This window comes from Diachasmimorpha longicaudata, chromosome 1 (assembly GCF_034640455.1).
Source record: "Diachasmimorpha longicaudata isolate KC_UGA_2023 chromosome 1, iyDiaLong2, whole genome shotgun sequence".
NCBI lineage: Eukaryota > Metazoa > Arthropoda > Insecta > Hymenoptera > Braconidae > Diachasmimorpha > Diachasmimorpha longicaudata.
In genome coordinates, this window is record NC_087225.1 from 14,642,140 (window position 1) to 14,669,184 (window position 27,045).

The window sequence follows — 27,045 nt, forward strand, 5'->3', positions numbered from 1 at the left end:
ACAACACGTGCATCTCTTACTTCTCCATAATATTTCGTCTCACGAAACCAATTCAAATTTCGGAAATTTAAAAAATGCCGAAATCCCGCGAAATTCGATAGATTTTGTTTTATGATGAATTGAACTTTGGTGGTTTTTTTTCTGCAGTTTTGCAAACTTTTTGGAGGAAATATGATGGTGACTTACGGAAAGGATTTCGGGGGACCTGGAGAACCACCTGAGAGCCCCAGCTACGTCAGACCTATGGAGAGCAATGTGGAAATCCTCATTAGAATCTTAGGAGTTGTCACTGCAATCAGTGAGTTGAAAAAATTTTCACTAAATTCTGGTATTGAATATGTTGTCAATCAAATTGCCATGATTCTCGGGGAATGAATTTTGTTCTATATAAATATCAGTTGATAATAAATATTTGATTCACAGTAAAATTAATTAATCCAACAGTGTAATAGCATCCCAGTCATACCATCGTCTTCTACTACTGAAGATGAATTTAAAAATATCATTGAAGTAATAACTTTATGTATTTTATTTGTGAAAAATGGAAAAATCCCCCCCTCCTACAATGATACAGCATTTAATGAAATGAAAATGGTAGATATTCAGAAAGTGGCTATCAATTAGTAATAATTGTTGATTCCTGCTGAAACGAATTCATCCTTATGGAAAAAATCCCTCCCTCTCTCAATAATCTACCAGTATCCAATTACATGCGGCATTCGGCTAGTGATCAATTAGTAATAATTATTCCATTATTTCTGACCTCATTATAATGTAGGGAAATTATTAAAAAATTCGTGGAATCATTGCATTAATTTGCCCCACGAATGAATTAATTCTAATTGGAGTATCATCATTTCATGATAAATGAAATAGCAACAATAATTGATCATTATGAATTACCGGCGGATGAATTCGGCAGCAATCAATGCTAGTTGATGTACAAAGTGTTGGTACACGGCACACAGTCATCGTAGTTTACCGAGAGAATTCCGATAGCTCCGAAGCGGTTTGATCCGAAATGCCTCCTGCCTCGAATGTTGAATTATCCAATTCTATCTGTCTCCCTTACAAGCCGCTCGCTTTGATTGCCCTCAACAATAGTATTTTCCTCCGAATCTGTAATTTTAGTCAAAACAATAGTGAAGATGCCGCAGTTGACATTTGTGAATTTCTCATTCTCCAGTGTAAACATTTATTTTCATTCCCCAGTAATTTATAATTCTTGTTTAAGAACTCATCACCTGTCTTCGGGTGTTGATTTAAACTTTAACGCGTCGTTGCTGGAGGTTTTGAGGCTAGATGACGGATATTAGTCTGGGTTTTCGACAAAATTTGAGAACTAATTATGGGGAGAAAAGTTTAGAGAGTTTTAAAAGCTCTAAGTTTTACAGATGTTGGGAAAAAACCAGGAAGTGCGAAAAATTTATAGTTTCCGGCTTTGTTCTGTTTTGAGATAAATTCTAGTGCTGGCACTTGTCCTACTTAGTACATGAATTTCTCTAGAAAATTCGGCTATTAAGTTGTATTGTCGTAATATTTTCATGACAGAATGCAACAGGACTGGAAATAGATCTGATGATTGATGATTCTGTAGGAGGGAATGACCCATTTATCAAGAGCAGAACGTATTCGTCTTTGTCAATTGGATCAGTTATCCTCTATCGTAATATTCTCGGCGACATTTTCGAAATGTTGGCCCTCAAAATAGTACAAAATACCAGATGAATTGTATGAAAAAGAATGTCCCTGTTGGATATCCTCGACTCCAGGATCGTTACGAATAATTTTTCTCGTTAAAAAGTTTCCTCCTCATAGGAGCAAAGGGAGAGGGCTTTTCTCTCCGTTGATTAAACAGGGAATCCAGGGAAATATTGAATAGCCAGATTCACAACACGAATTGTACTTTAATAAGTTAGTTTAACATCAGCTCGAGCCAACCGGGTATACACAATGGTGAGGGTTGTGTAGGAGTGCGAACGAACTACGGAAGTTTTTGACAGGAAGAAATATGGGGCTCCTTGTTCCGAAATGCGAGACGATTGCCTTCGTAATGATGTTGATGGTGATGATTGAGTACGTGGATAGAATCTCCCATTCAAATTAATTTCATTACTCATTTTTATGCTATGATATCACTGCATCACATCAGGCAGAGGACAATGCCTTACTGTGAAAAAACTAACTTCATTTAAATAAATAATATTTCAGTAAAATAAATCATTTGGTGGTAATTCCCTTGCAATAGATTTTTACAAATTGTTTCTGGGTTCGCTTTTGCAGAGTGAATTTCTCTCCTCTAAAATGATCATTGTATTTATCGAGGGATGGAAATGAATATAGCGTCCAACTATTGGTTTTTTTCCCTGGCAATTTATCACGAGAATTGCTCCATTTTTTCACTCATCGTTTTCACTATTTCACATTATCGATTTGACTTTTCCACTTTGGTGGAATTCAACTTTAACAAAATGTTGCTATAAATCGTGTGAATTATGATCTCCTGTGGGTGATATATTTCACGTCAAAAAAAGTTGCGATATGAGAAACTACTTTGACGCTTTATACTCGGAGTTTATTTCCTACGCTATATTTTTTATTTATCTCGCCTCAAGGACGTGCGAACTACCAAACGATGGAAACATCGGATTATTTCGCTCTATGCAATTCCCGTGGATTTTTTTATTTGTTTAATTGTGACACATAAATAAGACGATATCGACGTCGAGTTATCGCATGGACGATTCGTTGTATCCATTTACCGGAAAGGAGGCCGAGCGAGTGTTGGGTATGGTTATACATTTTCGAGGGTAAAATCGCACTTGGTTTCCCCAGTGTTTTCCCATTCCCTCAACAACACCCAAGCGATTTCCCAGAGAAATAAAACTGCATGCTTTCAACTTTTATCCTTTTTATTTCTTTCCCTACGGCGCTGAGTGCAACCCTACACGGTAAATCGAGTGATTTATAATTTTACTTGAAATTTTTTTTTACTCTGAATTTTTGCAAATGTCTCGCAGTTTGTATTTCTTTGGAATTCTCTGAACAATGTCATCATTGGACGGAATAAATAATTTTGTTAGGAAAATGCGTCTTTACTCACATTTAGTGTTATCACTCTAATCGTCAATGTTCATTTCCATTCTTATTGCAGAAAACCTACTTTATCGAGAAGATGCAATTGATAATTACCATTTATTCGATCACAATCGTCCAACAGCGGCTTTTCTCAATTATCAATTATTACGAACATCCCCCACCGGTGATCTACTCCATTATCTCCAAACAAGGTCTTCATCCCAAACGCAAACCCCCATAAACTCTCAAAATTTCCCATTAATCCCTTGAAAATGTACTCTTCCCACTCCCCGTTCCAACAAACGCCTCTGATGAAACCATGAACACTCAAAATTGAAGTTGCTCCGATACTTCATTCGCCCGGCGTTCAACTCAATTCCCCCCAAAGAAGTATACCCAGTGTACAAAATGAAAAAAATCAAGGAGAAACGTGATGTGGAATAGGTTACGGGTTTATATGGAATAGATCCTCCATCGTGTCAAGTGCCTCCTTCAAGCGTCTCCGTCGTCGAACGCGTGTCGAGACACGTTTTAATGCCCACCACCCTTAAATCCACAGATACCCCATTCCCCTCGGTCTCCTGTTCCAAACCAGTTCACATCAGGATGGATGAAGGTGAATACGGATAGCAATATCCTTCGATCATTCCTTCTCATGTCTCCATTACGTAAAAGGACCTAAACTTACAGTTCGATGGAGATTACTGGAGGGGATAGGCATTATAAAATTTTAATCGACTCCTGTCGATGGATTAATTAAATATGGAGTCGTTGGGTGAAATTATACTTCTTTAATGCTGAGAGCTCATATAATGAGAAAAGTATGTATACATATACATATATTGCCTCTAATATTTGCCTCTTTATACATATGACAGTGTAAACATCTGGATTGAATGATCACAGGGAACCAATGACAGAAATTATGAGAAAAGCAATGCCTCCTTGAGTCTTGACCACGTAAAAAAAGAGGAGAATGGACGATACGAGGGTGGCAAGAGGTGGGGCTTGAAGCCATCGATAACTCCACGTCGGTATTCCGGTCACGATTTTTGTAACGTCGTCGATAATTCGAGGGACATACTTTTCTCGAGTGACACGCCGCCAGCATTAGACCGATCGAGGGCCAAAAAGAGATGAGTGTACCCCATTGTTTTATCTTTCCCGGGCATTTACCAGGGGGTGGAGGAATTTTTCTTTCATTGCGGATAATGGGGTGCAATTAATCGACCTTCGACTCTCATCCATTCTCATTCTCATTTGTATTGGTGGCCGGGGGAGGGGCGGGTAGTGGATGGAGGGCAGTGAATAGTGGTAATGCAAAGTTCTATGTCATTATTCCTCGATAATGTGGTCACCCCGGCCGTTACTTGATGGAGTTTCATGAGGTCGTGCTCGAGTCCGAGGTACTGCGGATCGTGAAATAGTTATGTAATCAATGTGGTGGTGCTGACGGTGAAAATTCTTGAGAGTTTGGGGGACAGTGGAACCGTGGTTTATTGAGCTTTTTTCAACGTGTGAGAATTTAATGCCGCAGGTGAGTGGCGAATGGTGATTAGGAGGGGGGAGGGGCTGATTTGAATGCCAGTGGGATGTGATAAATATGGAAATTATTTTACCCAGAAAAGGTGGTGCTGTTAAACATTGAAAAGTGTAAACGATCACAATATTTTTTTTCATCACTTATTGGGAAGGTGAAACTTTATGCAGTTGCTCATCTTACACAAGAGGATCAACTTTGTCATCTTGACGAATTTGTCCTGTTATTCAAATAAAGTTCATAATCCGAGTCAATCATTCCTCTGGATGCACAGTGTTCTATAGAAAGCGTTTCGATAAATTTCAACCTCTCCCTTCCCGTAACAATCGCCAAATAATCTGCTGTGCTGTTTCGGATTATGTCCTTTCACGACTTTTTCATTTTTGTTGGGAGAGAGCAAGAGAGTGCACGTTGTAAAAGAATTCTAATAAAAAAGAGAACGTGAAAAATGTTTATTCGGGTATTTGCTCTCCACGGAGAGCTGAGTGGACTGGGCAATGAAAAGGGAGCGATAAAAATTTCTAAAATGAACAAACAAAATCTCCTCTATTTTTAATAAGAGTGCTCTTTAATAAAACAAGAAGATTAAAAGGAAGTGGCGGGCAGCGCGGGACCGGGGGATGGAATGAGCTTGGCTGGGCGCTCTACGTGGAGATAAAAGCCCGAGTCCCATCACTGTATGCGACTACCAAAAAATACACTGAAACAGAGCGCGTGAAGGAAGAGTAGAGACTATTACATCGGATAGCCACGTTCCTTCGCGACGACGTACATCAGAAATCTTTCAAGATACTTTTAGCTATTGTTTGGTATCGCTCAATCAGGTGGCACTGCAAATAATCCCTCAAGTGCACATAAACATTTTGACATTTCATTATTTCATCCCCCTGAATTCATTTCGAATGACCGATGAACATGACTCGAATATTTTTTCCGCTGGATTCAGCGGATAAACAGAAGGATGAGCTTGTTGTAGTCAATTCATTTTTTATGATGGGGGAATTATTTGTAGATAGAGGGTAGATAGATGGAGTGCAAAAATGATTAATTTTATACCAAGAAGAATGGTGGAGATAAATAGAATAAAAAAATTATTTTTCCAAGTTTTCTATTTGATTAAACTGGTTGTTCGTTGAAATAAAAATATTTTCATTCCTGAATAATAAAATGGGGATAATTTTTTTTCACGATAACCAAACATGTATATTTTTTAAATTCAAATATTGCATGACTCTGATGAAAACCCATTACCGTAATGAGGCAATCACCAAAATATGGAATCAATGAATTGACTATAATTGATCAATGAAATTTAATAAGTAATCTCGCTATTACCAACTCAATTGACGGTGGGAGAAATTAATCACCCCACAATATTATTATATACCAGCATAATCATCTCCGGAATTGATGATTATTACAGACATGTGGTTGAGTCACTCGATAGACCAAGGAAGCCTAGGAACGGGATGTACTATGTACATCTGGCTTGTCGCATATATGTGCCCGCAATCCCCCGTATTCTAATTAGTTCCGGGATTTGACCGGCTACGAGAATCACATTCACGAATGGTGGATGAAAGATCCCCTGAATATGAACAAGCTCCGAGAATACTGTGTGCGCGCTAACCCTCCTCCGTCCGCTCTCTTCTAGCCAACTCACCCCCTGGTGAGGTCCTCTTGAAACTGTAAGAGGGTGTACCTAGCCCATGATATCCACTTGGAGATTACACGTAAATCCTGCGAGCTAATCAGTTAAATCTAACGTATTAACGACAATGATATTAAATTCAGTCCTCATGATACTGTGAATAATGTATGTGTAAACTGTGACCCAGTTCTACCAATGGAGTTTATTCAGTGAAACTCGGAGTGGGCTGCGTTTTGTAGAGTTATAAAACCACGCAAGTGCCCCACATAATCGTGAAAAACTGGAGTTCATCAAGTTTTTCAACTACTCCCCTAAAATTTGTTTATGATTTTTAATCCGATGAAAATTCTTTGCATTTTTTTAATACTTTCAAAGTATAAATTATGATAAACGTAATTACCAGGGGTTGTTGGGATTTTTTAGACATCTACTAAAAATTTTGGTGGTAGAAGATATTTGCTAAATAATGTTTACTTTGCCCCGGAAGCATCTCACAAAAAAAATTTTCACTATTCATTCATTAAAATAAAATATTGTTCTTACTAGATAAGACGTTTTCACGTAATTACAGTCCAATTCTCCCCAGATTATTCCCCACCCTCAGATTTTTCATTAAACTTCATAATTCGCCTGTTCAAAAACAATTTCCATTCTCCTCTCGTGTGCACTGTAACTTCGGATTTATGTAAAATAACCATTGAATAGAGAAATGGAGGATAAAACGCCGCTGTAATTACAAGGGCACGAGTGTGGTAATGATAATATATTCGATGGACGAGAGGGCTGGTGCAAGTTCAGTAGATACGGCGAGAGGGATATGCATGGCTCCTGGCAGTTGCCATTCGTATCAGAGTACAAACCACCGCTAATTTAACCCGGTGCAGACCGTACCATCGGCGCTACGATTGCGCTACGCTGCTGAATCAACCCAATACAAATTATGCCTCTTCAATATACCACGGGCTTTCAAATCGCTTTCATCTTTAACACCCATCTGTTTGGAATTCTGCTCGTTAATTCGCGGGTTTTGTTTACCAATGCGACGGAGCAATAATTCATTACGTCTAATATGTTTATTCATGTCTTGTGAATTATTATCAAATCAATGAGGATTTTTAAAAATTCAAAGTCTTCCCATCAACGTTTTTAAATGTTTACTTTAGCGAAATCAAGGATTATGATTGATTATACTGGATTGTATATTTTTCATTTGGTTGTATTTCAACATGTTTTATGTTGATTTTAACAATATTGTCCTCGGGGATGGATCGTATTAAATTTCCAGTAATTTTAACAAGTCATTATCGTATCCCTCAGATAGCTCTCTATTCAATTTCATTAGTAGAGATGGGATTTTTAATAAGGATTAATAATGAAATAGGAGTAGCTGCGGGAGGGTTTCTTCGGAAGTCTTACTTTTCTCTTGAAAAAATGTCCCTTCGAAACTTTGGCTATCCCTCTTAGATTCCAAGATATTCATCAAAAACTTGCCTTAAGGTGAGTTCGAAAGAATTTCCTCCAAGTTAAAGTGAGTTATCTCGTTTTACTACTCGTCTACTCGATATCTTTGTGTCTTAGGGACAAGGAAATTCTAGGAACTCCGATTCATTCATTGGATTTGTTCTGGAAAGAATCCTGTCAATTTTCCTTTTCTTGCATTGCAATGGCTCAATTTACGAGAAGAAAAATATAATCCAATAAAAATTATTCGGTGCAAATGTGTCAAAAATACATTTGGAAAATCCTCGATTGGTGATATTGGTGATATTCTTAAAACACGTAGACATAACAGAAACAATAATTTTATCAGATGTTTTGGAAAATCAAAACAATACTATTTTCCTTCTGATATGTTTCCAACGATTAAGTGATCCTCTCAAACAAATTTATGCAAATATTTGAATTTGGTTTTGCCAGTGTTTTTGCAACAGCTCCAGAAGGTACGGAGGTTGACAATGGATACGTATGTAAAGGGTAAGAGGTCGATAGTTTATGGAAGGAAGGCGCTTGAGTGTGGTGTGTCTGGATATAATACCCCAGTGAAGAAACGAATACGTGGAGGAAGTGGAGAAGACGACACAGGCGGTGGTGAGGTGCAAGAGAGAAGGCGAAGAGGAGCTGGTAAGTGGGAACGATAAATTGCACCCTGAACATTGCACACCGGTGGTTCGCGACTCGCCCCGACGAAAATTCTGAGAGGACACGGGTACCACCAGAGGATCTTACTGCTTGTCCCACCTCTTTTCTTCCACCTAAATCCTAGGGAAATACTCGAGGATTGCGAGAGCAGTCTCGAGATAAATCAGGGGATATTCTGTCGAATAGTTCTGCCATAGCCCAAATGGTGGAGTAAAAATGGGAAAAAATCGAATGAAATAACATCAACAGAGCCATCTGTAAGTCGAACGAAAGTGGACTTCAGAAAAAAAGAGAGAATAAGAAAATTCTTCGAGGGAATAAAAAAAATTATCTTGATGATAGAAACACGCTAGATTTTGACAAAATTTTGAAGAAAATAGGGAACAATTGTTGCATCATCTTATGTCAAATTTTTTCTATTTGTTCAAGTTAATGAGATAAACCATCAGAACAAACAATTTTCGTCTTCGTCTTTTCAATTTATGTTCCCTCGTTGCACTCAACAACTCACCAGAAGTTTATTCATACAATTTTAAAACTCGGATGATACTTTAACAGATAAAAAATCTCCTCGAAACTTCAACGTATCCCTAATCCGTTACCCAAAGGTAATTATTCACTCCAAAGTTTTTCCCGTGAAATTAAGTTCCACTGAGGACTAGACCAACGGCTTGGCTTGGTAAGTCACCATGATGAGAGAAAAAAAATCGAAAAGTAAACGAGTTGAAACTGGTAAAGACACACTGACGGATCCACACAAACCATGACTTACGATATCCGGATTTATACGCCTCCGCCTCACCCCCTCATGACCGATATTTCTATCTGACTTTGATATTACAAGAGGGCGTATTTTCCTCTCGAATTTATATTGAAATCAGTGAGACTTTGATTCTCAAAGGGAAGATTGAAAAATCCGGAGAAGACGATGGTTTAAATGCGCATAAAAACGCATAGTTTTTAAAATTATTTCGAGTGCTTGAACAATTTTACTCCAACCTCGGAATACCTCGGAATATTCGTAGGCAGAAAATCGTGAATTTTTCTAGTACTCGTATTAGGAATTTACTGCAAAAAAATGTCTCTTTCTACTTATATTCATCGAGAAGAATTCTCAGGTGATTATATGTACGTAGGGATACAACAAGCCTACTCCATCCCAAGTATTCTGAATCAGATTAGTGATATTACATTCGTGGGAAATGTCTAATTTCCTAGCGGTCCGTTCCCCTCGAGTTTAATTCGGGAACACCTGCGGAGTTATAACGAGGAAGGTGCAAAATCGAGATCAACCGTCTGGCAGTGCATTTGAATTTGTTTTCCGGAAGTGAACATTGCCCTTAGGGCATTTTCGCAGTGAGTAAGAAGTTAGTCAACTTCTGGTTTACTTTGAAGTGACAGTAGATAGCGTTGGTGAGGTTCGAATGGCCCAGGAAAGCAAATAAAAGGGGTAGTAATATTGTTTCTGCAAAAAGGTGCACCCTTTTCGCAGTGGCCAGCACTTTTCCGCATTCATTCGCAGAGACTACTTCGAGAGTACTAGGAAAATAAGAGGAAAGGACAAGGGACTCTTTTGATGCTACGATCGACTATTCGTTGAAGCACTGGTAGATTTTTACCAAATTTGATTAACTGATACTTTTTTTAGTTTCAATAGCTAAAATTGAATTCGCAGAGTGACTTTGTTCAATTCTCTTCAGCAAACTATGATATAATAAACTCCAAAAGCTTCTAGAAAATCACACTATCAATAAAACTATTGACTCGGGAATGTTTCATCACAAATAACACGAATCCATTATTCATACTATTTATCGACTTGCAAACTTGTCCTCCAATGATACAATGCATTTATTTTTCCCCCATCCAGAGAAGAACAGTATTGGTTTTTGCCTTGAAATAGTGTACTCTGAGGGAGACGCGGGCTGAATGCCTCCAGGGAAAGTGGAGACTGTGAAAAAAAAAATTGTTAAAAAAGGTATTAAAAAAAGTCTCGAATAGACCAACGATCTCGTCATTCTCGTTGACGTAACACAGAACATAAAGCAGAGAGGAACGTTGAAATCGCCACGTCGAGCCAATTTTCAAGAATGCTGGCAGCAGAGAGAGGTAGTTGGCTGCACCAGGTAAATTTAACCTCTCTTTTCCAGCAGCCCCACACGTCTCATTCGTCTAAAGCCTCAAGCACTCTGGGATACCTCCACTTGCCCTTGGGGGCAATGCATTTAGAGAGATGGAGATTCAGTTTAAAGCTCATCCCTCGGACAATGAGTTTGCTATGCATTTTTTTTTTTGTCCTCTCAATTCACACTTATTATGTCGATAGCCAACGTTCACTCGTGTAAACATCCATTTAACCGCACAGAGAATTACAGGACTCATATATTACGGAATCAAATGAGAAATTTAACGTAACAGACATTTCCTCTATCTGTCCGGTAGATGAGATTACTTTCATTATTCACTGGAAATACATATAACAATTTAAGAAAATTCTATTTGGCTGAGACTGGAATTCAGGAAACCAGGGGGATTATCCTCATTAATTAAATGGTATATCTAGTTGGTGCCTTTGTACTCTCCTGAGCATAATTCTGCCGGATTATTACCAATTGCGTACAGTACTGTTAACTTTAATTCCCCTCGACTATCCGCCTCACAGACAATACAATCAAAGATATGGAGATTCGATCCTGAATTCCCCGGTCAATTGGAGCTCTCGATAGAAACCGCAGTTTGTTATCATCACTATTTTTATTTTCAAGGACAAAGAGAATAACTGTAAGTAGAGTATTTTCGGTGGTTGAATGCGATCTGAAAATAGAAAATCGAAGGGGTGGTCTTGGAGGCTCTTTAAAGGGACTCATTTATATGGTAATGCGGCGACTGGCATGCACGCTCACTGCGGGGATCCCCAAGAGTTTCAGTGGACAGAGGACGAGAAGCTTCGTCAGGGACAAACTTTGAATATTTTTATGGGAAGTTGTCGGCTATTGCGGAGACGAAATTATGCAAATACTTTCCTTTTGATGAAAAATATGTAAAGCGTCTTGTGTGATGATGTAGTCTACTGATGCAGAAGGGTAATTTATTCATTCTTATTTATTTATGGCATTTAAAGTGTGGAGAAGAATTTTTGTTCTGTACTTAACTGAAAGCAACGAATGGTGTATAATGAAAACCCAAAATTAACGGGAAAATACACACCTTTTATCCTTTGTACCATCATATATTAGCCACCACCAGACGAGGAACTGACCTCTCCAGCGTCGGAATATGTTGGTAAAAAAAAAAATTGATATCCCAGACGGAAGTAAGCATTGAGGAAAGGTACAGGTTCTCGGGGTGAAGGAGTTCGCTTGCGTCTCTTTGTGGCTCTCAATGGGGGCTTTATTAATAAATCTGCTTTTGGCCTCGAGCACTTTGCTACTTTCATTGCAACATTCAATGCCACTCATGCACGATCCACATACACAGTAACCCGTGAATCTTAATCGCAAATGCTTTTGAGTAACATTTATGGACGTAAAGGCTTTTGTGTCCCAACCAGCACTCACAGCCTCATAATATCCCATATTCAACGTTATATGCGTACGACAGTCTGCCATCCCAGTCATATGGATAATCGATAATCGAACAGTGGTACCTATGGGGGTTTCAACAAGGGGAAGAGTTGTACACGTCAACGCGTCGCGCCGAACGCTCAATGGATTCGAGAGGTCCGAAAACGATTCACTGCAATTGTCAGTTCTACGGGCCTTCAAGGACAATCACTCTATTGCGATTGATACCCAGGATTTTATCTGATGCTGGTGTTTTTTGACAATTTTTAGTCGAGAAATTGTTCCCACCGGTGCTAACTTGATAAATTTTTTGTTATCGACTACTGAAAAAATTCACGGCGCGTGAAAATTCTTTTATTCCGTTTCTTTTTCATTTTTCATAACACACACGGTTCGAGTGTTATTGTACTTTCCATGGAGGGGTACTATTCAGATCGCTAGAGGGAATTATTTTTCTGCATGAGAAAGTTGATTTTTGTAATTCACGCAGTAGAGAAGGGACTGCCATTCATATGTCCCTATTTTGCGCTCTCTTTGTGCCACAGGAGAGAGTAATCAAGCTGTGAGGAATGTGTAATGATACTAGTTTATATTTTAGAGAATAAACATTTAAAAAATTTGGATAATGGGGGAAGTGTGTAATAAGTAATGCAATACTTGAGTAGTAGCAGAAATCAATAGTTGGAATCTAATGCATTGGCTTGTGAGAAAAAAAAGAGTCTGCCAATACAATTTCACAAGTACTTGACTACGAGATTATCCATAAAATTTGAATAATTCTCCAACAGTCTAGTCAAAATCAAATTTACTCCACTGGCAAATAAATTTTCCCAACATCACTGCTATCCTATCACACCTCTATTACTCATTCACCCCCCCATTCTACACCCCAAGAGAATAAATGGAACGGAAAGAGGGCGCACCCAGGACACACCGCATTTGTGCAGTAACTTCCGGTTGAAGTGTAGCTATGACACCCAACTCTGGAGGAAATGTTGGTTCGTAATCAAGGACTTTTATCAATTCCAAATTCCATACTGTATCGCCTAGATATAATTGTCCAGCGCCAACAGAAAAATTTACATTTTTTAAATTGAATAAAAAAAAATTAAATTTACCTTCCTTGGAAGAAACTAATGAACATTCACTAAATCTTTTTCTCCATCTATTTTCACTACTTGAAATATTGTAAAAATTATAGATATTTTCAATATTTAACATATTATCAATATATTAAAGTATCTTTAATATTTTTTAAAGCCACATTTTCTGCAATACTCACGGTGTGAAAAAAAGTCTCACGTGCAATTTTCAAATATAATCGTAACATCCTCTTCCTCAGCAACATACAAAGTGCCTTCTTTTTGATGAAGACCATTTTTTGTCTCACCACGTTGAAAGCATACACCTGAATTTTTCACTCCTCCTCTAGTCCCCTCTTCCCCCAAACAATTGGCCGAGTGCACCGTGCACGGGAACTAGGCCGATATGCAGCTGGATACCGTCTGAAAAAAAAAATGAAAAAATCCCAAACTAGAAACTGCAATCAACCCTCTGTCCTTCACCATTTCAATTAAATTAATTGCCGCGCTATAACGCACCTCTGAATTCTCTCGCACTTATAATTCGTTACAGGATTTAATAAACTTTTTCCACACGACTGCTCATGATTTTTTGTCTCCGTTATCTGAAAGAAAACTCGCGCTCCAATTAACCGAAAGTCCAGCTGTCTTAGTCGAACGCTCCATTGCGTCTCAAAAGACCAGAATGAAAAACTGCAACAAAACTGAGAAAAAGTGAAGAAGTAAGAGAAAAGTTCAACTGCAATATTGTTTCTTTGATATTTTCCTTTATTTTTTTTTCGGTTGTGTTGAACTTCTGCCCTTGGTCCTGGCTTTTCAGGCACGAATGTAGAGCACTTCTTGACTCCTTTTCGCTCTTAATTAGTCGGGTATAAGTACTTATGCTGGCCTAACGACACCGTTGAAACGTCGGTGAGCCGGTGAGTCGATTAACAGGGTCACCTGTACCCGCAAATGGTGATGAGGAAATTGCCGAGGCTTGACAGAAATTGCCAGTCCTTCTGTCATTATTCTCAGAACTTTTGACGTTTTCAATGCAACTGCCCATGGTCGTATTTAAATCCCTCTTCTCAGGCAAATGTTATGGGGTCCGGGGGCGTTCGATTACTCGCTGGGTGGATTATCATTCGACACAACTCGATAAGGGGATAATTTGTAGTTAGCATGCCTCGGTTATTATTTATTATGCTTATCTGGAAATAGGGATATAAATTTAGTGACAGTACCTGCATGGCCAGCTCAATTTGCTGTGTTATTGTCGTGTAGAAAAATATCTGTTTATGTAAATCGTTGGAAGACGGTTTTTAAAGACGATCTTCAAAAGCCAATCGAAAAATAAAAATGTTTTGTTTCGTTAGCAACATTTTTTCACCAATTCACCACAATCAGTTGCTTGGTGTGCTTATGATTGTCTTGACATTGCCCCGACATTTGCCCAGATTCAGAAAGACGATTAAAGAGTATATGTATACATGGGGTTTTAAAAGGTCATGTCTACATGCGTAGAACGGAGGATTGACGAATGGGAGTGATGTAACACTTGGAAAGATTTCGTAATCAGTTTTGTATAAAAAATCCACTATCCACAGCACTCAGGCCGGAATAAATTCGTGGGGATGGGTGTTGCGTCGTGTTTTCGAATTCAGTATCGACGGATTTTACGTATTCATTGCGATGCGAGTGCTGACTGGAGTTTTATCATAATTCCCCGTGGATTTGAGACGGAAAAAAAAACGATATAATCAGATAAAATCCGGCAAACAAATTCTGGAATTATTCTTAGCGCTGTTAACTACAGATGGCAATATTTTTCCATGTAGAGAGAGAGACTTGAAAAAACGTGTGAGATACTCTATTTGGTTTGTTGGTTCAAGAATAAAAAAATATTTGTTTTCAATTGTAAATGAAGAAAATCCATTGGCTGCCTTCAGTCCTCCACAGGACCTTTACTGACATAAATAATGCTTCCCTGGGAATTTCCACCCCGCCCCCTCCGAAAACAGTAAAAATCCCGACGACAAAGCATCCACCTCGCCTTAAAGTATGCAAATAAAAATATTTACCATCCCCTCAAAAAACAAATTCCCCGATATATTCTCATCCCTCCCACTATCGAAATCCGATTGATCGTATCGTTAAAAAAGTTTATCTCCAGCGATCATCTCTTCGGGGTTTATAGTCCGTCGGATTGGATAGCACTATGTGGCATGAATTTTAACTGCATGTTTTATTTGTAAAGTTATAGGTACCATGTGTAACACATAGGTGCAAAGATATATCAACGTTGGGTGAAGAGTGAAGCCCCCTTCACAATGATTTACATAGTTTTCTCGTTTTACCCCATCGACTCCAGTCTGTGAAAGCTAGAGGACATACCAAACTCTTCTCGTCTCTTTTCTCTTCTTCTGTTCTCTTGTAAAAATGTACCGCCGGAGAAGGATCACGTATTCAGAAAAGGCGGAACATAAAAAGGGAAAAAAACATAAGTCTGTCGCGGGATAAATGACACGGCAAGCGTAAAAACGGTGGCGAATGCACTCCTCACGGGGGGAATCAAAGGTTCAAGACAGAAAATAACGCGCAAGTGAGGTGAAATCCTCTGACACTTCTGCAAACCCTCCCCTTCGCACCTCTCAGCGGAGGCGCCATTTCGATCGATCCCAATGGCAGACCAAGACGAGTTTCGAGGAAACACATCCGGTGGACCGAAGTTCCAGCGGAACTTTGCAAACACCGCTTTTTTATCGTTACTGCGGGTTAAGTGGAGTCTTGTTTTTACATTCGCTTGGGGGGAGGGGGTCGCTGAGGAAATTTCCGGTTTGAGGAACTGTGAAGTGAGCTATTTTCCCCGCCGAGAATTCTGTGGCTTAGAGGGAAATGAAATTCCCTGGGTTATTCCTCATCGGACAGGTAATTCAATTTTTCGAATGTCGAGCGAATTTTCTTGGCATACTGAAGAAAAAAATCATGAAAAATTAAGGAACGAACCTGAATTTGAGGTCAGTATTGCGTAATTTTTACTGTGCATCATGACATGTAAAAACTAGGTCGAACACGCGTAAAAAAATAATAAAATCGTTATTATATACCAACTGAAAACTATCTCGTCCTGTGAATGCAATAAACAATGCATCTGCGATTAGACGAAAATAACGCTCATTCAACGAATAAAGCAGAATAACACGAGAGTTGCCTTCAGAATCCGGCAACTCCAGCAACTGATAGACAAATAATTCATCCCAAAAACTTTATTCCTCACCATCACATTCAACATCCTCTCGTTTTTTATCTCATGAATTCATTAGAAACCGTGTGAATTGCATTAATTCACCAACTTTTCGCGCACGGGGGGTGAGTTTTCCACCCGTAATTGAAGGGGAGTGGTCCACAGAGTGGAATGAAACGTTAATTATACGACTGTTATGTATACCGGGTACGGTTTGAGAATCTACATGGGTATAACATTGATGGTAAAAGGGAGTTAGAAAACGTCTCGTTCTGGAGTAATGCCAAGTGGAACATGTGATAAGGGTTATGCGGGGGCTTGAAATTTTCATAAGAATAGAGAAAATTTCATTTCGTGAAAAATTGGGTCCAGAGGCTGTGACCCTATTTGCTCACTGCCTCGAGGAGGTGAGTAATTTCTTGAGGTGCTATTCGGTCTTGGTGGCTTCTAGCCGATGGGCAATGAAATTATGGAAATTTGCTTATAGATATGGCCGAAATTTTCATCATTCTTTCAAGTTGGAATAGAAATAGAATTTCTCCAATTATTTGGCAGATAAAATTGTGGAATTTGGCAAACAATTTATGGAGCTAAATAAAAATTCAATTGACGTGGTTTTTTTTCCATTTACTAAAATTTTCTCTCTCCTGATTTTTTTCGTTACACTTCTGTGCTGGCAATTTTTTTTACCACTTTCCGTCGGTTTGAGTGCTGTATTCCCGTAATCGATGGTAAGAATAGTAGAGGGGGGAAAATCTTGGGGATTTTCTAAAGTTGAATTCGTGCAGACGCAGTGGAAATCCACTTTTCATTGAACGGAAGAGTGATTCGTTAAGGCGTGGAGATGTGGAAAGTAGGGGGAAGTAGCTGGAAAGTATCTTCCGAGGATTTGTGTGAATAATAGAGTGAAGGTGATGGCAGCAGCCAGACGCAAAAATTAGCTCTGCTAAATTTGCATTCTCGTTATGTTAAAATTCAACTCCTAGACTCGGCGAGCTTTTTCTCGCTCTGATGATTCAAATTGAAGTATTTTCATGTTGCTGTTTTCCAGCAGTTTTCATACACTTTTTTTTAGTCTTGATGGAGTTTCTTATTTTGTAGTTGGGAGTTTTGTTTCTCATTTCGCTGTGCTACGTTGACACAGACCATCCGTTATTTCCGGATGGTGGAGGAGAACTCGGTGTTTCATACGAATAAGGCGGCTAAACGCAACGGGGAAAAGAGATACATTTTTGGTGTGAATGCTCCTCAGCAAAGCGAATTTTCACTGTTGTTGGCCGGATTTTTTTTTGTGCCAATAATACTGGACTCAGATGGAGACACATGTTATCAAAATGAAAAATTGTTAACTTTACTAGCGCAGCGAGTCATGTTTATTCCCTAACCTGAATTCAATCCCACTATCATCCCAATAATTTAATAGCTTTCCATAAAACTTCATTTATTTTATAATGATTTCCCGTGAAGAATTTAGATACATCTCCATTACTTTCCATCAACCCCTTCTTTACAAATCATTTTATTTCTACCTTCCTGCATCCAGTTTTAAACTGAGATACGCTCATCCATAATACCCCATAAGGTCGCATCCAGCAAAGACAACGGCTAGCCACCAGACCCCCCAGTGTTTGATTCATGGCTTCCCATATCCCACATTTTCTTCCCTCTTAATTGTTATTTATTTTCCGCCAAGCGAAAACACCCAGTGAACATTATTTAGACCGTTCCGTCTCTGGTGTCAACGGATAGGAAAACATGAAGGATCAGATTAGACTCTCTCGCTCTCTCTGTTCATCCCCATCAGCAAGCTCACATTCAACCAACGGGACTTACGTAGTTATTAAGGACTTATTCCATCCGTCTTTTGTCGTTCCTTTGAACGACGGAGCTCAGGTGATGACTTTGTAGATGTCACAAACTAATTTAATTTAATCACCAAGTTGAATTGATGGAAAAGTGATCACAATGTTTTTTTGTTAGGTTCCAATGGTAATAGGGAAAGAATTACCAAGCAGTGCAATATAATCAAAAATTATTTATTATTGCTACGGTAAATTGCTGCGGAGTTTTGATTTTTTGAAACCAAAGAAATTAAAGGTAGAAGGACTGTGTTAAATGTGAGATCGAGTATTATATGCCAATTAAAAATTAAAATGCCTCTGGAGTAGAACACCTATCGCGGAATAATCATAGAAATTGTGCAATGTACGTGTTGTTTAATTTTATTTCCTTCAAGAATTACCTTTCTCTTCGTGATTTTGAATATCATTTACTATAACTGCTGTATTTAATGTTGTGTCGCCGAGTAGGAATGAAATCATTGCGATAATTTTGGGTTATTTCCATCTAGTCGCATCACAACACTTAATAGATTTGTTTTCGGTAAAGTGAATAAAGTTCTCGCATGAATATTATTTCAACCCGCAAAAACCTCAAATGCTGCACTGGTATCGGTTAAACTCCAGAGGGGGAGAATAATCCAACCGAATGCCCCTCGTGTTTCGAAATCGTATTGTCTACAATTTGAACTTTTCCATATGCTAAAAATTTTATTTCGAATTGAGTAGTTCAAAAATTTTCTCGGCACATAAAAATGAAAAGAAAAGATAACAAACGATGAGAAGAAAATCCATGTGTTTTTCAACAATTAATTTTTGGAACGTGGCGTTATTTGCCTTGAATTTCAATCGATAAGTTCATGAATATTTTGATAGTAGTCTCGAAAAATATACCAGCAATGCTCCATCACTTCAACAAAAAACAATTGAATTCTCAGAAAATTTTCTCCCTCACAAAAGAGAAAGAAAATGACATCAATAAAGTTACCGTCAATAGCGAGTAGTTGGCTGCATGTGAGTATCATGTAGTCCCCCGAGATATTTTCCAGCTCGTTGAAACCATTCCCATGGAGTCAATATCGTCCCTGGTTCAATATTAAACGAACCCCACGACAACTTCCAGATAACTTCCGTCATATTTTCACCCGAATTTACAATAGCAATGCGAGAGAATTGCACCTCCCGAAATATTCATTTTTCCCGGTCGTTCCTGGTTTTTTTAGTGTCCACATTCAAACAAATTTTAAAATCCATGTAATTTCGCCGTGAGGATTCACGCTGGCTGTGGTCAGCCCGAATATGGTCATTCCTGCCCTCCTCCTCCCCCCCCCCTTCCTCCTGGGAATAGCAAGCAAGTGACCCAGATTCCCCTCCCTTACTAACATTGGATTTGCAATTTTATTGCATTGCACTGCTAGGAATTTTATACCCTCTATCTTTCTCTTTATTACCACCAAAACATGCATTACGGATTTTTACGTCACTCATAAAAAGAAGTTGATCGTGCAAAATGGCGATAAGTCAAGATAGTGGTGCAGTATGTTGGATGATTAGGAAGGCTTGATAGTGCTGGTGAGGAGGTGAGATTGCAGGAAGAGCCTTTTGGCTATACCCATACCCATCGGTTCATATTTCGATTTAAAGTGCATTAAATCCTCGTATTTATGGGCGTACTGGAGAAAATTACAATTCTCCAGTTGGTGAAAAAATTCTGATAAAATCTCTAGAGATTTCTGATGAGAATATTGCATCGTGTCTGTTTATCAAAATAATGAAAAATCTGACAGTGTTATTGACAAGTGCACCTAATAGATCACTTTCTCTCCCTCTTTATTATCCTGAACGCATGCAGTACAAAATTTTACGCTAGTCATAAAAACAAGTTGAACGTGAAAAATAGGGAGCAGACAAGACGGTGTTGCAATAAGTCGGGGAATCAGAGGGGGTTGGAGCTGCTGTTGAGGAGGTAGAATTGGAGTGAAGACGAGAGAATGCCATCGAGAAAAGCCCTTCAAGTTGTATCATAGCGTTGAATCTCTGTGTGCTGGGGGAACTTACAATACTGGGGTATTCAATCCGGAAGATCCTCGAGGATATCTTTATCGAGACGGCTTGGATGGATCTAAATGGACTGGTTCGTTGAAAAGTAGGAAATATGAAGGACCAAGGGATTTGCAGGGAAAATCCGGTGGTCTTCAGAGAATTTCAAAGCTATTAGGAGGACACAGAGACAGAGAGTGAATTTTTAATGTCGAAATGTTGTTAAACAAATTAAATTGATCTTTCAGTTCAATTTTTAATTATTCAGGGAGAGCTTGTCAATTAAACAAAATTAACCATTATTTTCTTACCAATAACGGCAAAAATCTCAATGATATAAAAATAAATTTGATAAAAGTCTAGAAAGTACAGAAATATCTCTTAACAATTTCTTATAAGAACGCTCCTCTCCGAGATAATTAACAAATTATTTGAAATGCTTCAGGCTTCAGAATACACGGAGAATTTCAAGAAGAGAGTGAAGTCATAATAGTTGATGCAGTAAGATGGTAGGAGTTCTTCGCCAACCTGTGAGAGACAAAGAAAATACAAATTGTTAATGAAGTCAATAACTGCAACCGAGCCAATAAACTTTTTATTTAGTTTCTTTTTCTTCTTCCAACACTTTCATACACTCTATTTAGATCAAAAGAGGTAAATAAAAAAGTGAATAGAACATTTTTCCGATTAAATGAACTGTTTCTCCGAATTTGATAAGGATTTTTCCCCGACAAATTTCCCACATCTTCGAATTTCCTCGAGAAGCCTTGCGATCTCTCAATAAATCTCTAATTATCGTAATTTCCACAAACTTCTCTCTGAAATTCCCCGAGAATACTAATTCCTCAAATGAAATTCGATAGCAACATGGGCAAACTTTCCGCATAAACGTGTCCCGATGATTCCGGCCCCCTTCACAGAGATATGTCGTAGACCATCGTTAATTCAATAAAATACTTATTATAATATTATTCATCCTTATTGGATAATATTAATATCATAATGCATTGACTGAGCCAAAGTGTAATCCCATTGAAAAGAGGTAAATATACCACCCCAATAGCCAATAAGCACTCAGTTATAAAAATATTCATGAACATTTTCTGCCATTTCCCACTCTTCATCGCAACCATCAAGTCGAATATTATCAATTCACCAAAATTTTCCTTGTCCAACTTGTGTCACTCGACAGGCCCGGGCCCAGTTACCTGAATTCAATCTGGTACATCGACAGCAGCATTGTGCACCATCTCCTCCCATTCTTCTTTTTCCCTTCCATTTCGCCAAGCCCACCCCCGGTGTCACCCTTTGGAAGTCACGGAAATCCAATAGACACCCACAACCACAACTAGAAACTCTCTGGGTTTTGGAAAACTCAATTTCTCCGGCGTCTTTGATATTTCTCCGACACGTTCAAACACGGTTTGATGCGGAAGGGGATGGGGTTTTAGCCTCACAGATGCCTCACGGTTTTATGTATACAGAGAAGATTGGGTTTGGTTGACAGGAGCCGGTGGGAAATCAACGTGGGGTTAAAACTTCAGGTGTTGGGCCACGTGTCAAATGTTTATCAACAGCATCACGCAACGGTGGAGGCTTTTGCACCCTGATTGATGGCTGAATTCACATACCGTTGATTTATATCACTGGGAGAAACCATATTTTTCCCTGAAATACAGACTGTGAAATTTTAATTAATAATGAAATTGATTTTTCATAATATTTCAATTTAATTTACGATTTTTAATAATCATTAATAGTTTTTTTAATAGATTCAGTTATAAGTAAAAATAATCCATTATACTTATTTAAAATTCCCTACAACCTTCAACTGCACTCGAATTTTCAACACAATTTCTCTTCATACAATTATTACAGAAGTAATAATTAAACGTCGAAACTTGAAATTGGAGAAGCAGTAAAATTTATTCAATTTCCCTATCGCAATTCGCAACTCTGTTGGTGTAATTAATGGCCGAGGTTTTATGCACTCTTCCACTACTTTAACTCGATGTCAACATGTCAGTTGCACATACATTCACCTCCGTCCTATTTTGATTATTTTATTGTACCAGAAGGATGATTGAATTTGTGGCTGAACATCATTATTTGGATGATTACAGTGGTAATCAAATTAATGGGAAGTACGCACATTATTTACCGAGATTGAGGTGATATTTTTACAATTAATTATCGCAGTATGTCCTGTCATGGGTAGTTAATTTTTCATCGTTTGGCGGATTAATATTTTATTACATGCGCATGCTAATTTCTCCTCTTTTTAATTTCATATATTAGGAGTTGAACGGGAGCATGATTAATTATTCCGCGGGTGAGTTCACTTACGATTCCACTCACTGGATAAATCTACACGGATGAATGAGTGAATTTGCTGGATTAATTGCCTGCGAATAGGAAGCAAATTCATATCCTTGACTTGGTTATTCTTATAAACTTCATAGATGATATTTTAAGATTTACTCAATTTTCAGGCATTAATTAATAAAAATTAACTGTTTCTCTTACACTTTCTCCCGGATATAGAGAACAAATGCTAAAAATCGAGTTTGCCACGATTAGTTGAATTGTTGGGTAATTTTTGCAACCTTTTTTCGCCAGCAAGAGCGAGAAAAAATTCACTGACAATTATACCAATGGCAAACGTTGAAAGGACTAAAATTTCTGGCCACTGGTCTGATATGAATGAAATTGAATTTAGCCCTTCTATGACAATGGCCATTCTACCATTCTCAGAGAATTTTCACGCTTTTTTCCCTCCGCCCGGTCTCATGCACCACATGTCTTTCATTCCTACCAATCGCTAGACTACATGAGTGGCTTGAAATTTAATAACACCGCTCCCCAGAAATAATCCAGCAAAATGTCCGGCGGATGACAGTAGAAAAATACCCGATGCAATCGGACAAACATAAGAGCAGCTAGGAATTACTCGAGCACTCCAACTTCAGAATAACATTCAGCACAAAGACGGAAATTGCTCTCCAGTAATTGAATCAATATTGATTTAATTAGTCTCTGAGTTGAAGGAAAAAACTTGTGAATTATATGGCGGAGGAAAATCAATCATTAATGTTGAGAGTTTGGCTCGAGGGCACTCTCAATTTTTTCCAGGCTCCTTAGGTACTTGACTATTTTCCACCTGAAAAGTACGAAAATTATTTTTCAAAGATGCACAGTTTTAATTGCTCGTGTTCTAACGCTCAACGAATCAAGCATCACTCAACTTCCGTGACCAGCCAGCTGAATTAATTGCAGTCTGCCTTGCTTAATCAATGTTCTGAGTATACCTCTGCATGTCGATAATTTTTTTTTTGACGCGTGAGAGGATCATTTCTGGTGGTTATTAGTTTCAGGACTTTTCTCCCGATGGAAAATCCTGAAATTCACATCTTCTGAATTTTCACATCTTCTGAATCTTTCGCTTCTTCTACAAAAACCTCCGCTTTCTCCAAAAACCAAAATTTTCAATAAAAATTTGACAAAATTAATTTGGACTTGTTATCAGATGTGGCTTATTTGACCACTCAACTGATGATTTGCAAAAGCAAACACGTAAATTGCGATAAAAAGTAGCACGGTACTAACAAGTCACCTTCAAAATGTTCGTTTGCGTGTCCAGAAATAAAAGTTTAGCCGTTCACAATCTCCATCAGACATGAATTATATTATCCCGCGTCATGACTACACTTTGTCCAACAATTTTCATGTTTTATCGTGTGTCCCACACTCCCCTGGCTGATACTAACCCACTTTTTCTGTGATATCAGTCAACTTGTAGCCAAGCCATAAGAAATGTATTATTCAGAGCAAGAGTAACAGTGAAACTTTAATAAATTGATGAAAGTGGATGGCATTTTTGAATAATCTTGAGACAAGGCTGTAGTCGACCGCGGAAAAGGCTGTTTAGGGATTGTAGATGTTCCGCAGTAGTTGGAATCAGTGTGCGGGCGTACGTATGTGAACTTGGAGTTAATCCAATTTATTTAAGATCCGTAGTCGGTGTGATTTAAGGATTTTTTGCTTTGCAAACTTTGAGAAAATAAAGTTTTGGGCTTTTTTATTCTGTTGCAGTTGTGTGCGGAGTTGGAGCTGATATCGCTTACCATCGACACGTCATGGGTTATTACGTTACGTGAGGATAATTCAACATGCACTTGTAAATCGAATCACGCACTATCACAAAAAAAAGTGTTTCAAGAAAAACTTTGAAATTAAATTAATCATTCATTGTTATTTTTAGAAAAATATTGTTGCAGGGAAATGTTGAATTAATGATATTGCGGAACAATTTCCTCAGTAGTGTAAAGAAAAAAATTAGAAGATCTGTTTTTTTAAAATAGTCAATAATTGAAAGTCCTCAATCCCATAATAATACCATTCACTCGCGAAAGTAGATCCATCTCACCTACAACTCGTCTCTCTCTCTCTCTCTCTCCAATTTCCCCTGAAATATCCGTTCAAAAAAGAAATCACCTTATAAAATCGTAGACATAACTTACGATTCCCATTGTCCCGCACTTGATTTGTCTCATACGTGTCGTATATCGTAAATTTCAGAGTGGCTTCAGCCCTGATTTTCTTCCTCGAGATTACCTGGGCCATCACACTGTTCGTGCAGATTTGTCTCAGGTACGTGACATGCATTAGTACATAACCCCCCACATCCACAAATGCAGTCAATGTTATTCTAACGCTGATTCTTGGGAATAGGATCATGAGGGGAGTTTGTAAATCTAGACGTCCCAAGAGTTTATCCCTCCCCTCGTTTCTCATTCTTTATACTTTTTAAGAAAATATTTTTCCTGCTCACGTTGCTCGACATATTTACGTATTAAAAATAAGTTAATGTTACCATTACTCGCAAGCAATATTTTTTTTTTGATTGAAAAACAAATTCTCATTTTAACAAACTAATGCTCATTTAAATTCATTATCATTTCACATGTAATAAAATAGAACTCTCGATTTATCGAGGCATTCGTCCAGAAAATACTCGTCTGTGAAAAACCCATTTGAGGTCATCACTCGTTACTTTATGCTTCCTTTAATGATCGAGTTTAATATTCAAATCATTAGCTCGTAATAGCAACCCAATTTTATTTTCCACCTTTTTTGTAACGTGTGATTATCTGTCATGGCACCAATTTCTAATTATCAAAATGTCGGTAGCTCCGAAAAAATCGCAATCCGAATTTATTTGCCTCGAAAGGAAACTTGAATGAATTTTTTCACGTGCCTTCAATCACAGGTTGATAGAAAAATCCTCTTTCCCAACCACTCGTACAAACTCGTTTGTTGGAATTAATTTAATAGTATTAAACCACGCAGCCAAAGTATTAAACTACAAGTAAAGTAAAAAACCGCGGCTGCGAAATGAAGGTACCGACCTCTCTTATTCCAATCTCGGTTTTTTTCTTTTTTCTTCTGCTTTTACTTGGTTATATTTTTTCTTCCACTTCCCTCTACTCGTAGAGGAGATTGTGGTAACAGTATTATGGAAAAGAAGGTAGTAGGTAGATTGAAATTCTGTGATTTTTTTTAGCTCCTTTAATTTTCATCTTCAAATGGAAATTATTTATTACTTTTACTTCTTACGGAAGGTCTTTGATGAATATTTCAAGCTTCATCTGCAGATTTATCATCTAAACCATTATTACAATTCTCTCCCGACCTTGTCATATTTTTTCGAGTTGAGCACGAAAGGAAATAAAATTCAGTAAAGAAAACGTCTGCTTCGCATGATAATTATTTGTGACTTTCGCACGCAACGTAATGAATGCCAAGTTTTTCGGGTCCCGCAATCCAAAAAGTTAAGTTTTGTCAAATATTGATTTATAATGAATAGAAAGAAGCATTTATTTTTTCGACTCGGGCTGTACACCTCTTTTCCGCCCTCCTAATAGAAAATATTCTGTTGTTCTGAGGTATAGGATTGGTAGTAGTAGTGAAAAATCCTCATTAACAGGAACTGAATTCTATCAGTGAACTAAATCTGAGGGCAAATGTCCGTTATCTTCCACACAGACGCCTCCCTTAATTAATCAGTGGTGTTTCGCATGTGAAATAATGAGAAGACGGAGGCCAAAGTACATGTCTCTGTTCCAGAAATGACGAGTCTCATTGTTCACGCTGTTGGTCGTCTGTGTTAATGGTAACCAGAGGCTGGCGGAGAGTTTTGTTTTATCTACCACTGTCTTGTATTTTGGCCTGGAAACCGCACAACTTGTGGCTCTCCTTTGTCGCCGGTGAGAAGGAACAAAAAACCTTATAAACAAGACGAATAAATGGAATGTAAATAAATATAAAAGAAAATGGTACCTCTGGCAGTTCTTAATCTCCATACAGAGTCGACTCCAGACAGAGAATGGGGAAGTGAGGAGATAGCGTTAGGGGGATACTAAAGTAGAAGATACAGAGTAAATGGCTCGCAAATTAATTAAATAGACGCAGTTATTTATTTCCTTTTCATTTTCCAGCTGGACTGTTGGCTGTTTTATCTCTGCTCTATGTCATCTCCAGTGCATTGAGCCAACGAGAAAGTGCGACGGCTCCCGGCGATTCAATGGGCGAGAGCCTTTTGAATACAAGACCAGAGGCTTATGATCGGTTTGAAGAAGTCTTGGTAATGAAAACCCGTGTGTTTTTTAGAATTTCATTCAATGGCTTTGTATCGAACATGATCAACAAGTAATTTCTCAAAAGAAGGTTTTAAAGGAACAAGATTGTGGAGAACGCTCTAAACTGATTAAAATTCAATGAGGGAAAATTAATGAGTGAATTCTACTGGATAAAAAAAAATTGTATTGGATTTTCCAGAATATTTTGGAGAGAATGAGGGATAAACTTTGATGAGACCCTTTTCCAAAA

At 38.2% G+C, this 27,045-nt stretch overlaps 1 protein-coding gene and 1 long non-coding RNA gene across 4 annotated transcripts in view; one reads left to right on the forward strand and one right to left on the reverse strand.

The window, feature by feature from the left end:
• Window positions 1-27,045, forward strand: part of LOC135171469 (uncharacterized) — a 27,905-nt gene continuing 860 nt past the window's right edge. Inside the window, exons 1-5 of one of the 3 annotated variants that reach the window (XM_064138064.1) lie at window positions 1-298; window positions 24,250-24,310; window positions 24,736-24,807; window positions 26,284-26,423; window positions 26,655-26,800. In XM_064138064.1, coding sequence (XP_063994134.1) covers window positions 172-298; window positions 24,250-24,310; window positions 24,736-24,807; window positions 26,284-26,423; window positions 26,655-26,800 — 546 coding nt within the window. In that variant the 5' untranslated portion in view covers window positions 1-171. Of the gene's footprint in view, window positions 299-23,836; window positions 24,132-24,249; window positions 24,311-24,735; window positions 24,808-26,283; window positions 26,424-26,654; window positions 26,801-27,045 lie in introns of those variants that run through there. The other 2 variants (XM_064138152.1, XM_064138213.1) reach the window with 2 other exon arrangements.
• LOC135171630 (uncharacterized) lies at window positions 986-14,393 on the reverse strand. Its single transcript, XR_010300579.1, has 4 exons — window positions 14,280-14,393; window positions 13,573-13,995; window positions 13,254-13,476; window positions 986-1,119 (listed from the first exon to the last, which is right to left on the reverse strand). It is a non-coding gene; the product is annotated as an uncharacterized LOC135171630 (long non-coding RNA).